The following is a 13,294-nucleotide window of genomic DNA, read 5'->3' on the forward strand; positions in this document are numbered from 1 at the left end:
TAATACGGGGTCACATGCTCATACTTTGATATTTTGAAAATGTAGCGAACACAAGCATTTAACTTCCTCTGTTGATACGCATATATGAATAAAAGAACAGATCAATATTAATATATCACGACAAAATCTATAATAATTATCGTGCCGTAATGAACCAGCGTAAAAAATACGCGGAAATAATAAGTGATTTTGTTATAAAATTTAACATAATTACAAACGATTGATACACCCGTAATTTTGTCTGCTTACAGAGTACCGGTTACTTTAATAATAATAACAAATAATAAATTTCAGGTAATGATGAAGATTTCGCACAAGGAATTAAACGGCTACATATCACATCAGGAAGTCGTACCTACAGAATAGCATCACCAACAAAAACAACAATATCACGTAATTCATTTCAACCTCATTCGTCATCATTACGTGAAGCATCTCCGTCACCTACGTCAGCAATTTCACCACCAGAAATAACACCACTGGACTCATCTGACGCTGGAGAAAAAGGATTTTATATATCATTTGACAATGACGGGCCAAAGAAACCAAAACCTGCATTGAGAGTGAAAAGATCACCTAAGAAGGAACGAACTGTTTCGTCATTCATCGAACAGGAAGACTTTACAGCACGTCCTGAATCCCCGCCAGCCAATGCTGTAGATCGGCAACGACAGCAAGAAGCTCAGCGTGACTTGGATCGAGAACGTCAACGTCAAGCTGAAGAACGCGAGTATCATCGTCAGGACATGCGGGACCGCGAGTTGCGTCGGGAGATAGACAAAGAGCAGCGGTCACGTGAAGACAGACTCCGCACTAATAGTGATAGCCGTCAGAATCCAGCTGGTGCTGTTGGTTTGGTTATCGGCAATCAGCTTGCCAACCCCGACCCCAATTCTATTGACGAAATGGAACGTAAGAAAGAACGTATTATGCTGCTGTCGTTGCAGCGGCGGCAGCAGCAAGAGGAATTGAAAGAACGTAAAGAAGCTGAGGCTCAGGCGCGCCGGGAACAGGAAAAAATGAAGGAAGAAGAACGGGCGAGGAAGAAAGAAGACGATCGACAGAGAAGAGCTATGATTCTGGAACAGCATAAATTGAAAAAAGCTATCGAGGAAGCTGAACGTGAGGTAATTATTTGTTTTTATTTATTCATACGTTTTATTACTCGTTGATTAGAAAATTAGTAACCCGCCCGCCTCTAATTAATATCTAATTTATATTTACGGTAACTATGTCGAGTAACCACTCGCGGCACCATTTAGTATAAATTTATTGCCGAGGATTTTCTGATAAATATATAAAGTTGGAAAATTCAAACGTACGCAGCTCACTTGCTCATTCAAAAAGCGATCGCGCCTCATATTCAAAAAAATATTAAAACATAATCGAACTTGATCACTGACCAGGCGTGGGTTCGAATCCCAGTAGAATGCCGGAAGAATTTTTCACACAAAAAGTCTGAGATTTTCGGCTAAAATTTTGTTTAAAAATTAAATTTCAATTTGAATTCGACTCAGTTCGCCGGATATGGGATTAACCGAATATGAATTATGTTTTACTTGAGAATATTTGAATGATTTTCACGTGAGTGAGTCACCTGGGACCGAGTAAACGTTAGCAGAACACATCTTATTGCTTCGCAATTGAATTGTGTTATAAATAATTTTTTTACAGGGTAAAGTTATTGATAAAGAACTTCTTAATGCCATAAAACCAACTCCTAAATTACGTAATAAGACTGCATCGGCTCGTCCACGACCGAAAACAATCCACGTTGATCAGAGTTCGGAACTCGATTCCGGAGCTCTGACGCCTAGTCGCGGGAAGAAAGGATCTTCCTCCAACCTCAGTACAGGTAAGTTTATTTTTTACTATTTACTCGTAACTTAAATAAATAAATTCAAAAACAAAGAAAAAAAAATATAAATTCTTATGTCTGTTGTGACTTAATATAAATGTTATCCAAAAGTAACGTCCATGTTATTATTAATTGTAATTGCATCGTACTCTGCATGTGTAAATTATTTTAAAATCACTTTTTTATTTTATTTTTTTTTGTAAATCTTTAAATAATTTTTTTTATTTATAAAGTTGTTCTCACAACTCTACTACACAAAAGTATCACAAGCTCTGGATTTTCTCGCTTACTATTTATCTATTAATTGAGATTAAGTATTATGGAGTACAGTATAAATTATAAGCTAAATAATGAGTATTAATTTGAGAAATAGAGTAGGCTATAAAATCCGAGTGGTTGATTGTTTTCATTTTTATTTTGGCACTAACACACTGACTATAGCGACGCTGATCTCACCAACGATGAAACGAGATTACTTCAGAGGCTCGCAGGACACTCTTACTGCTGCCCATTTCGACGACCGGCGAGCCGGCCTCTTCTCTAGGGGTGGCAGTCTCAAGGGTACGCACAACACGCACTCTATCACACATATATTTTTTTTTTATTTTCCATTACCAACGATAAAAATCTACTAACATTTATTTTTATCTCGAGGACATTTGTTAGTGGACAATTTATTTAAATCCCACAGTAATTAAGAGTATTCTCAGACAGTGCCCCTTCCCCACTTTTGGAAAATATTAAATGACTGAACTGTCATTGCGGTATTAAAATTTTATTAATTATTAAAAACAAATCAAAGCATGTAAAAAAATTACTTACAGTTGTTATCAATTAGGAGTTGAACGAAATTTTGTAAATAAATACTTACTATAAATGAACGTTTTTCCTTTGAATTTTCAATAGTTTAAAAAATGTTCAAAAAGTTTATCGTCGTGTCAAATTTTGAAGTTTAGAATACTTGACATTTTTTCAATCTTTCTTCAAAAATTTTTTCTTTTCACGGGTCGGAGTGATGACGGATATCATTTAAATATTTCATTTTAACTTAAAGTTCCGTAGTTTAAAAATTCACTCTGCATACAGAGTAAATAGGGAATCTGTTTTTTCAGGGGAGTGATCTGGATTTTATTTAAATCCGCATTCACTTCCTTCGAGAAGGAATTAAATAAATAAACATCCGCTCCGCATTTACTCCGAAAATTTTTACAGTCTGAGAATGCCCTTAAATTATTAAAATAAATTTTTTACCAACATCGTAACTCGATACTATTAACACTATTATTTTTATTTAATTAGCACGATCCTATCTAACATTAATAATAATTTCTAGCTGTAGATAGTCGTAGCGATTATAAATTATTTATTAGATATATAAAAGAAAAAAAACTTATACATAAATAACAATAAATTTATAATAGTTATTATTATTATTACCCTTATTTTAGTATCTTCTGTAGACTCACCCGATGACGGTAGAGGTTGTTCTCCCTGTCGAAGCTCAACTCAACTCGGCCGCCGGGGATCATACAAAACTTCACGAGGTGGGTTCACTATCCATTAAATCACTTATCCATTAACCAAAACTAATAATATATTTTATTCTTTAAAAATAGTTATAGAATTTAAATACTAGTTGGATCGTAGCGTACACTTATTTTTTTTTTAGTGTCTGCTTAAATATTTATAGCTTACACAGGATGCTGCTCTGTCTAAGTCACAGTCGAGTTTTAAAAATCCTTTATTTTATTATATTTATTTATTTATTTGTTTGTTTATCTTCTCAATTACTTACTTTGTTTTTAATTTATTTAATTGTTTAAGTAGAACTAGTGACACAAATTATTTAAGTTGTTTTGCAATGTGTTCTGCACCGAACTCGATTGATTTTTATTACTCCTGGAAATGGCTGGTAGTTAGAAAACTAAATATATTTATTTATATATAAATTTATCTGTGCGTGAGATAAAAGTGAAAAAAAAATAAATAAATAAAATATAAATTGTACCGGACGTTGTTAAAAGGCTTGCGAGTGTAACAACGAAAAACATTGCATTATATTGCAGATACGCAGGAGCCTCAGCAACAGCCTAGAGGCAGGCCTAAATACTCAACTTACCAAAACTTTAAGGGAAGAAAGTCAAATTCGTTGATGAATTTGTGTGGTAAGAATTAAATACAACAAACAAAAAAACAAACAAAACTTAACAAGTTACCAGTCAATTATTCGACATTTATCGTTTTAACGTTTAATTATTTAATTATAAAGTATTAATTATCAGACATTTACCCTCCATTAACTCTATCCAGTCACTTGACATCACTGTTGAAAATTTTTATATTTTCAAGGATAATTGTCATGGAAATTTAATGGGCTTTATTTATTTGGTTCCATACTTAATGAACTGCGGAAATTTGAACTTGACAATTTGAATTATTCAAATTTAGTATTTTTATCATCAAAAATAATTTTTTTTAATATAATTATTTTTTTACTAATAAACTTTGATTTATTTAAAAGTTCTTCATCATCATTATTTTCATCATCATCATCATCATCATCATTAATATTTATAAGAATATTAATAGGTTGTTTCATTCATAAAAGTTCAAATTTACCAAAGTTCAATTTTCAAAGTTCATTAGGTCGGTCACCATTTATTTGATACAAATATCGATTGTAGGGATGTGCAAATCGTGTTCGAAATTTGAATTTTTGAATTATTAGTGACTTTGAATTGTATACTTCCCAAGTAGCACAGGGACAACTTTAAGATGTCTTTTAAAAGGACACTATTTGTAATTGAATTTTTGTCCTTACTTGATTTAAGTTTTTTGAGCAGATATTTTTTCGGTGTTAAAAAAAAAAATTAATATTTGAAACAATGAATAAGAAATTTACTACTTTCATGTACGAAACTTGAACCATTTACTGAGAATGTATGAGGATAAATTGGGATAAATCAGGATGGATGAAGATGGATGAGGATAATCATGGAGTAGATATGTCTAAACAGTCTAAAAATTGACATCTTATAGATGTCATAAAGTAAAGTGTGCTACTTGGGTTTTTGAATTGTCCGTAAATTTTTGAATTACTCGATTCGAATTGAGAAAATTATGAACAGGTTTCGAAGCCAGTGTTACAATTCTACTCACAACATCTCTACTCAAGGGAAGTGGATACAACTCTACTCACTCACAACTTTACTCAGCCCCAACTCTACTCACATTTTTTTTTACTCAGGTTTAACTCTACTCAGTTGTATCTTTACTCAGCTACAACTCTACTCACGGATTTTAGCCTATTGATAAAATAGCAATTCTTTATGAGTAGAGTTAAACCTGAGTAAAAAAAAACTGTAAGTAGAGTTGAGGCTGAGTAAAGTTGTGAGTAGAATTATAACACTGCCGTTTCGAATATTGAATTTTTATTTAATAGAAAGCCTGGTTTTTTAAAGTAACACAAAGTGATTATTTCGTAGATTCGTTTCTGACCTCTGACAAAAAATTGAATTATCGGAAAAAACATTAAAATTTCAAGTCGTTCAAAATAAAATTTACTTACGGACAATAAAAAAATAATTATTAACATGAAATAAAAAAAAATATGTTGTAATTATAATTTTCATGACATTTTCGACTCGGAAATTCAAAGTATATAAATAAAATAATTTATAATTTTTTATTGAATTGAATTTTTTGATAACTCCAAGTAATCCGCTTTTAATTTATAAAAATTTTCAACAGTGATTATTATGGTTTACAATTAATCACAATTTGTTATTATTATTTTTGTTTTGTTTTGTTACTTTTCGTTGTTCGTACACACTTGTAGGTAATTGTAGTCGCATGGCGGAAGTCTTTAAAGGCACAGGTGGAAGTATCACACACTTACTATTCACAACACACGTGTTAACATTTAATTAATAATAAGTATTACTGTCATTATCAAATTATAAATAACTATTAATAATAATTAATACTCATTTTTTTTTTTATTAAGTCATTATTTCAATCATCAGTAGAGTTTATCGTTGCTCGGTGGACGCTTACTGGGCTTTGTTCAGCACTTGGTTGTGGCTATTATATTTTTACATATATTATATGTATATATTTCAGATTAACGTCATGGATCCGGGTGTACATTTATTAATTATCATATATTTGTTTTATTTAATTAATTAATCAACTAATTAACTGCGCGCTTATTATTTTTTTTATATTTTTGTTTACAGGTTGCTGTTTTACGCGAATTTGATTTTTTAATTCATTATTTTCGAGCAATAAACTATTTTTTTTTTATTATTTACTACCAATATTTTATAATTTATCTGAGTAAACTCACCGGTTTTCAGCCCCCGTAAGAAAGTTACGTTTTATAAATTTATCTGCCACATAAACGTTAATTTTTTTTTTCTTTTTATGGATTTTTTAATCAATAAATTTTATTTTTATGCTGATAATTTTTTTGAAAGTTTTGTAATCGATGACAAAATGTGAGAAGCAAAAATTTATTTAATTTGTGCGATTCTGAAGTTAGTAGAGAATTAATAATTTGCGGATTTTTTTAAAACGAATCAATTACAAAAAAAAACAAAAATGAAAATATGCACATGTAGGAAATTCAAACAACTATAGGTGCAATTTTTTTTATAATTTATCGTTTTCAAAAAAATCCAAAAATTATTAGACGTCGGCTGACTTCAGTATCATAAAATTATGACTCAATTGTGTGATAAAAAAAATTTTGATTGTATTTTAATAAAATTATCAAACGTAAATGGAAATTAAAATTCCCATAGTTCCATATATAATTAATAATTAAATATATGACTTTGCCCGAAAAAATCTAAAGTATACTCATAAAACTTTATTGCTCGAATTTGAATTAATATGAAAAAAAAATAGTCAGTAAATTTATAACTAAAAAAAAATCATTAGAGTAAATAATTTTTTAATAAAAAAAATGTCATATTTTCAGCTAGAATTAATTAATTAAATAATCGTTAATTCATTGTATTTAACTGGTGAAGGTTACTCACAATAAAGGTCGTAAAAACACAACGGAAGTTTTATCGTTTTTTTTTTATTTGTTCAATAAAGACTTGAATAATCGACGGACATTTATTATTGACAAATTAATTATAAATTAATAAATGGTGTCCATGCAGATACGGACAGCGGTCTGGGCCGTGCGACTCCACCTAGAAGAGCGCCGAGTCCCGGAATGGGAAGTACCAAACACTTGCCATCGCCCTCGGGTCCTGGATCTCTGCCGCCTGGTCTCATGTCCAAGCGAAGATTTGACGACGGTAGCAGTGATATCAGTAGCACGCCTAGCTCTATGATGGAATACAATGGTACATAAATCAATTTTTTTTTTAAATTTGAGTACAGTCGATCTCCATCACCTCGGATTCCATTATCTCTAAACTTCCCCTGAATCTTGACCCCCACTACAAGCTACGCTGTCTCCCACCCGATGCTATACATTTGTATGTGTCTATATATATTTATATTTGCATCATACATGTAGATGTAAGAATGCATGCGTGTAGTTTAATTTTTAAGGGAGAAGGGGCATCCGTTAACTCGGAAATTCAAATAAATTTCCGCTCCTCCGTAGACTAAATGTCCGAGTTAATGGAGTTCGGCTGCAGTCGATGATATTTGTTGTTAATATTGTTATTAAATGAATTGTTTATTTATTTCAGGTCCTCGATTGTACAAACAACCAGCCACGAAATCGAACCGCGGAATAATGCTGAACGCCGTCGAGTATTGTGTGTTCCCTGGAACGGTTAATAAAGAAGCTAAGAGACGCGTATTGGAAGAAATCGGACGATCTGAGAGTAAACATTTTCTGATACTCTTCAGAGACGCTGGTTGCCAGTTTCGCGCGCTATATTCTTATTGTCCTGACAGAGAAGAAGTTACGAAATTATGTGGCACTGGACCTAAGCAAGTTATTGATAATATGTTTGATAAATTTTTCAAGTAAGTTTATTATTTTTAATACAATTAGTATTTTTTATTCTTATAAATTATAGTCAACTTAAATTTTGATCAGATCCTTAGTTAGTTAAATTAATTAGTATCAGAGGATATAGGAGTGTGTATAGCGTAATATTATAGTATGTTATGGTTATTAGGGTGAGCCAAAAAAACCAATCTATCGAATTTATGTCTTAAAAAGGACCGATATATCGAGAAAAAAATTCTCCCATTGGGCAAAATTTTTAGCTCAATTTTAAAAGGTGTCGGTAGCCATTTGAAATTTCCTATTTAAATAACATGCAAAAGAATTTTTTTTTATTAAAAATATTATAACTTTTGAACCGTGTGAGATAAAAATTCGGCTCTAGAATATTCTTTTATGGCATTAAATTTCTTTAAAAAAAGTCCTGGGAGTCGAATTTGTAAACTTGATATTTCGTATACTAACAGGCCATCAAAGTCTAGAGTAAACAGAATCATACAAGTTTAAGGCTTTATTATTAAAAATATCAATACTACGAGAAAATTTGTTCTACATGTAGTGCAATGAAATCACCAACAATATCCACATTGTAACAAATAATATTTTGTTATTGATCACAATAAAAGAAAAGTATTTGGAAAATCCAAATAAAGCCTTAAATTTGTATGATTCTGTTTACTCTAGACTTCGATAGCCTGTTAGTATACGAAATATCAAGTTTACAAATTCGACTCCCAGGACTTTCTTTTAAGAAATTTAATGCCCTAAAAGAATATTCCAGAGCCGGATTTTTATCTCACATGGTTCAAAAGTTATAATATTTTTAATAAAAAAAAATTTTTTTGCATGTTATTTAAATGGGAAATTTCAAGTGGCTCAGACACCTTTTAAAATTGAGCTAAAAATTTTGCCCAATGGGAGAATTTTTTTTTCGATATATAAGTCCTTTTTAAGACGTAAATTCGATAAGTTGATTTTGTTGGCTCACCCTAATGGTTATATAGGTTAGGCATATAAATGTTAGAACACTAATTAATTTACATGATTTCTTTGTAGAGCCTGATGAAGCAATAATAAATTGCGAAACGTTGCAAGTAATAATTCGTTAATTTACACCATCTGTTGTTCCTACATCCTCTGATACTAATTAATTATAGTCAACATTTAAACAATTAAATTATTTTTAAAAGAAATCTTCACATCGAACAATTTCATTTGCTCATACTACAAAAAAATAAATGTCAAAAACGGTTGACCCTGTGGGCCAACCCCAAAACTTCCCGCTGTTTTCAAGAACATTAGTATTGGTAAACTTTTGAGCTCTTTGAGCTTACACACAGACACGCACACGTACTCACACATTCCTAGGACCTCAAAACGTCGACATCTGATGAAAACGATTTTCGAAAATCGGACCGAAGCTCATAATTTGGCTTTTTTTTTATAAATTTTAAATTCTCATAGCGGGAAGTTTAAAAATTTAAATTATATCGAGCTTATAAATTGACTACTTCCTTGTAAAGAAAAATTTAGATTTTAAATTAAATTTAAAAATTTTTTATTGATAATTTAGTAATAAAAAAAATAATAAATTTTATTTACAGATACAATTCTGGTGGTAAATGTTTCTCTCAAGTGCACACAAAGCATCTGACTGTAACCATAGATGCCTTTACGATACACAATAGTCTTTGGCAAGGTAAAAAAGTTAACTTACCAAATAAAAAGGACATGGCTCTCGTCATATAGTTTACATACGATAAATAAATTTACCTCTAACGTCATAAAATAAAAAATTAACGCCTCCATTATAGTTTATATTTTAATACAGACCCATACGTTACGTTTTTTATTTAATTAATATTAATTTAAATAACATTATCTTATTAAAAATAAATATACACATACATAATGTTATTTAAATATATATTTAAATTTAAATATATACTACTGACAGAGTTAAATTATAATATTCATGGCCTTGTTTATAATCTTAATGTATTTTTTACTACTCATTGTATCGCGATATTAATTAACACCGATCTTATTATTTAATGATATTAATATCAACAATAGGAATTGTATGGTATCTTATTAATAAATAAATATTGCGCGGACTAACAGCATTAATTGTCTTGTGATTATTGAATTGTCACAGCAAGTGCTAATTAAAGGAGCACAATATATATCATTTTTAAATTTAAAAAAAAATCCACGAGCTTCATTATTTTTTTTATTTTATTTTTTATTTTTTTTTATTAAGATTTTTGGCCAACTTGATAGCAAACTTCCATTTAGTAAATAACTTGACAGTGTATTGTAATTTATCACTAATTATTTAATTAGACGTTGGGATCCGATTAGAGTTGAAAGCATAATAATTATTACAAGTTTTTTTTGACTAATTGCTAAAAAAAAGACTTTGCAAGAATGAACATTATTTTTTTTTCCTAAAATTAAATTACTTATTATTTTAAAAAAAATACTCATGTAAATTAATAGTCTTTTATTAATTATCATTAATATTATTGTTTTTTGTTTGTGATTGTTGACATAACAACGATTAGTGTGATTTGAGTAATTTAATTGTTAATTAAAATAAATAAATAATTTAAAAAATTATAATTATTAAATTTTATTCTGTATAAAAAAATTCATGGACATAAATTAGGTTTGTAAATATAAAATATTAAATATAAGTAAATTCATTGCGATTAGTTATGAAAAAAAAAATAAAAAACCTTTTAAATATATACCAAATTAGCCTTACATTTAAATATATATAAACTTGGTGTTACATATATTTCATAATTACCAGCAGCTTTTTTTATTATTTCATAATTATTATTATCATTTTTTTCTATGATAATTAATTATTGAAGTGACATTTAAAGCAAGCAGGCGCCCGTGTAAAAAGAATTCGTTCCGAAAAGATTCAAATTTTTTTGAAGTTCGATATGTGGAAGTAAAGTTGAGGCAGAGTAAAACTTCAAGTGAAAGTTTTTTTAACTTTTGTAATTTTGATAAAAAAAAAACTTTATTTAGGATTTTATATGAGCGAAATTTGAGTAAAAAAAAAAAACGTTTTCAAAATGGATTTTTATTATATTTTACCCTCGTTCCGAAAAAGTTTAAAAACCTGAAATTTGAAACTTTTTACAAACGTATTTTAAGTTTTTTTGGGCAATTGGTTTCTAATGGGAATTTTTTTGAAAAAAAATTCTCAAAATTCGCTCATATAAAATCCTAGATAAACTTTTTTTTTTACTATCAAAATTACAAAAGTTCAAAAAAAGTTTCACTCCAAGTTCTAATCTGTCTCAAGTTTAAAATTTCCACTTGTCGAACTTTTTTTGAATGTTTTTGGAAGGAATTTTTTTACACGGGCAGTCCCTCGACTTTTTCAAAAAAATTAAATAACTGAAATGTCACCTATATTCGTAGTTTACATATATTTGATTTCATTTAAAAATATAAACTAAAGCTTTCTTGAGATATGTCTTCCTAAATTAAATTTTAAAAAATAACCGACAGTAAATAAAATTTGAAAAATATATAATAGATTAAAATTAACGGCTTTTATATTTTCGATTGTGTGCAATCATAAAAAATATTATTTTTTTTTGTGCCATAAATTATAAAGCCGTAGTTTCAGTACTATACGTAAAATTGGTTAATTAAGTAATTTTATAAAATAATAACAAGTTAATTTGTATGATAATTAATAATTAAATTTATTATGCTTATGGGAAAATAATAATTTAAAATCTAAAGACATGCTATAGAATCCTCAAGAAAAATGCACTTATCCAAAAAATTAATGATACTGAAGTTAGCCGACGTCTATAATTTTTGGATTTTTTTAAAGCGAGAAATTATAAAAAAAAAATATTTCAAAAAATTGCACTTATAGTCTTTTAAATTTTCTACGTGTGCATATTTTTAGTCTTTTTTTTTCTTCAAATTTAATAGTTAAAAAAAAATCCAAAAATTTTTAATTGTCTGCTAACTTTAAGATCGTTAAAATTAAAGGAACAAGAAAATTTTATAAATTTTTTAGTGATTTTTGGTAGGTTGTATTTTTGTGGAAAATGATCGTATCGAAAAAATGAAAAAAGGAAATTGAAGCTTGAAATCTCTAGTTTCAAGATCTTCTAGCAATTTTTTCAATATGATTATTTTTTACGGAAATACAGTCTTCCAAAAATCACAAAAAAATTTATAAAATTTTCTTGTTCCTTAAATTTTTTGGATAAGTGTAGTTACTATTAAAATTAAAATTAAAGCTAATTATTTAAATAATTACTTTTAGTGATTGAATATTTTTTTTATTTTTTGTAAAAACAAATCGCTTCACTTTTTTACTATTAAATAATTTTAAAAGGGTTCTATAGTTGCGTCATTAAAATAACACTAATGTGGAATAATTATGAATTGAGGCATTTGATACATTCAACCCAAAAAATTTAGGCAACTGATGTCCTACTAATTTATCTTTTCTGTTTAAAAAAAAAATTTAATTATTTTAAATTTTTAATTATTCAAATCTACTACTCGCGTTTGAAAAAAATTGAAAATAATATAAATATGGTATAATACCTGACCTAATTGACATATCGAATTTCTGTAGTCTTAACTTTCTGGCAAAATTGATAGTTAAGTTAAAAATAAAAAATAAAAAATAAAAAATATTATTTTGAAATTTATGCCCGGAGGATTAATAATTTATATTTAATAATAAATAAAAAAAATCGATTCCATGAATTGAATTATAAAAATAATATATAATTTAAAATTTGAGTCCGATATGACAATATTGTTTATGCAGTGAATGCCATAAGAAAATAAATAAATAATTTTTACAGTGCTCATTACAACGAGCTCCTTAAAATAATTAAATAAATATTTAAAAAAAAAAATTAAAATCCTCATGTGACAGAGGATTTAATATTTAGTCACTAATATTTAAGTAACTGGACAGTAAAAATGAATAATAATTAAAATTAAAATAAAAACGACAGCTCGTTTTGTGCTTGATAATTTATATTTTTCAAACAAGAAAAATATTAGCTGGGCTGTATAAAAAATGGATACATTTTTTTTAGTAAAGGGTTAATGAGTTAAAGAAAAAAAGTTATTATTATATTAAGGAAGAAAGGACGAAATAAATAATAAATCATAATAAATGCGATGTGTGTATGTGTGTTGTGTGTAGATACGTTGCCGTAACCGCGCTTACTAATATTAATAATTAATAATTAATATTGACAACAACAAAAGAGTAAAACCAATTGCTCTTATATATGATAATCTTAAATATTAATCGTTATGAAAAAACAAAGAGAATAAAAATAAGAAGATAATTAAAATAAACAAACGTTTTAAAATTATTAAATTACTATGTCACGTAACAATTTTTAAATTTATCCGTGTCTGTAAATATTATGTTTTTA

The 13,294-nt window shown here is 28.4% G+C and overlaps 1 protein-coding gene across 10 annotated transcripts in view; it reads left to right on the forward strand.

Annotated features, from left to right (window-relative positions):
• Window positions 1-12,744, forward strand: part of LOC130669014 (patronin) — a 70,484-nt gene extending 57,740 nt beyond the window's left edge. For 5 of the 10 annotated variants that reach the window (XM_057471654.1, XM_057471655.1, XM_057471657.1 and 2 more), the window contains 8 exons: window positions 295-1,127; window positions 1,675-1,855; window positions 2,300-2,419; window positions 3,307-3,402; window positions 3,925-4,023; window positions 7,033-7,221; window positions 7,576-7,858; window positions 9,446-12,744. In XM_057471654.1, the coding sequence (XP_057327637.1) occupies window positions 295-1,127; window positions 1,675-1,855; window positions 2,300-2,419; window positions 3,307-3,402; window positions 3,925-4,023; window positions 7,033-7,221; window positions 7,576-7,858; window positions 9,446-9,590 (1,946 nt within the window). In that variant the 3' untranslated portion in view covers window positions 9,591-12,744. The remainder of the gene's footprint in view (window positions 1-294; window positions 1,128-1,674; window positions 1,856-2,299; window positions 2,420-3,306; window positions 3,403-3,924; window positions 4,024-7,032; window positions 7,222-7,575; window positions 7,859-9,445) is intronic. The other 5 variants (XM_057471656.1, XM_057471658.1, XM_057471662.1 and 2 more) reach the window with 5 other exon arrangements.
• Window positions 12,745-13,294: the final 550 nt, after the last annotated feature.

The sequence above is a fragment of the Microplitis mediator genome, chromosome 5 (assembly GCF_029852145.1).
Source record: "Microplitis mediator isolate UGA2020A chromosome 5, iyMicMedi2.1, whole genome shotgun sequence".
Lineage (NCBI taxonomy): Eukaryota > Metazoa > Arthropoda > Insecta > Hymenoptera > Braconidae > Microplitis > Microplitis mediator.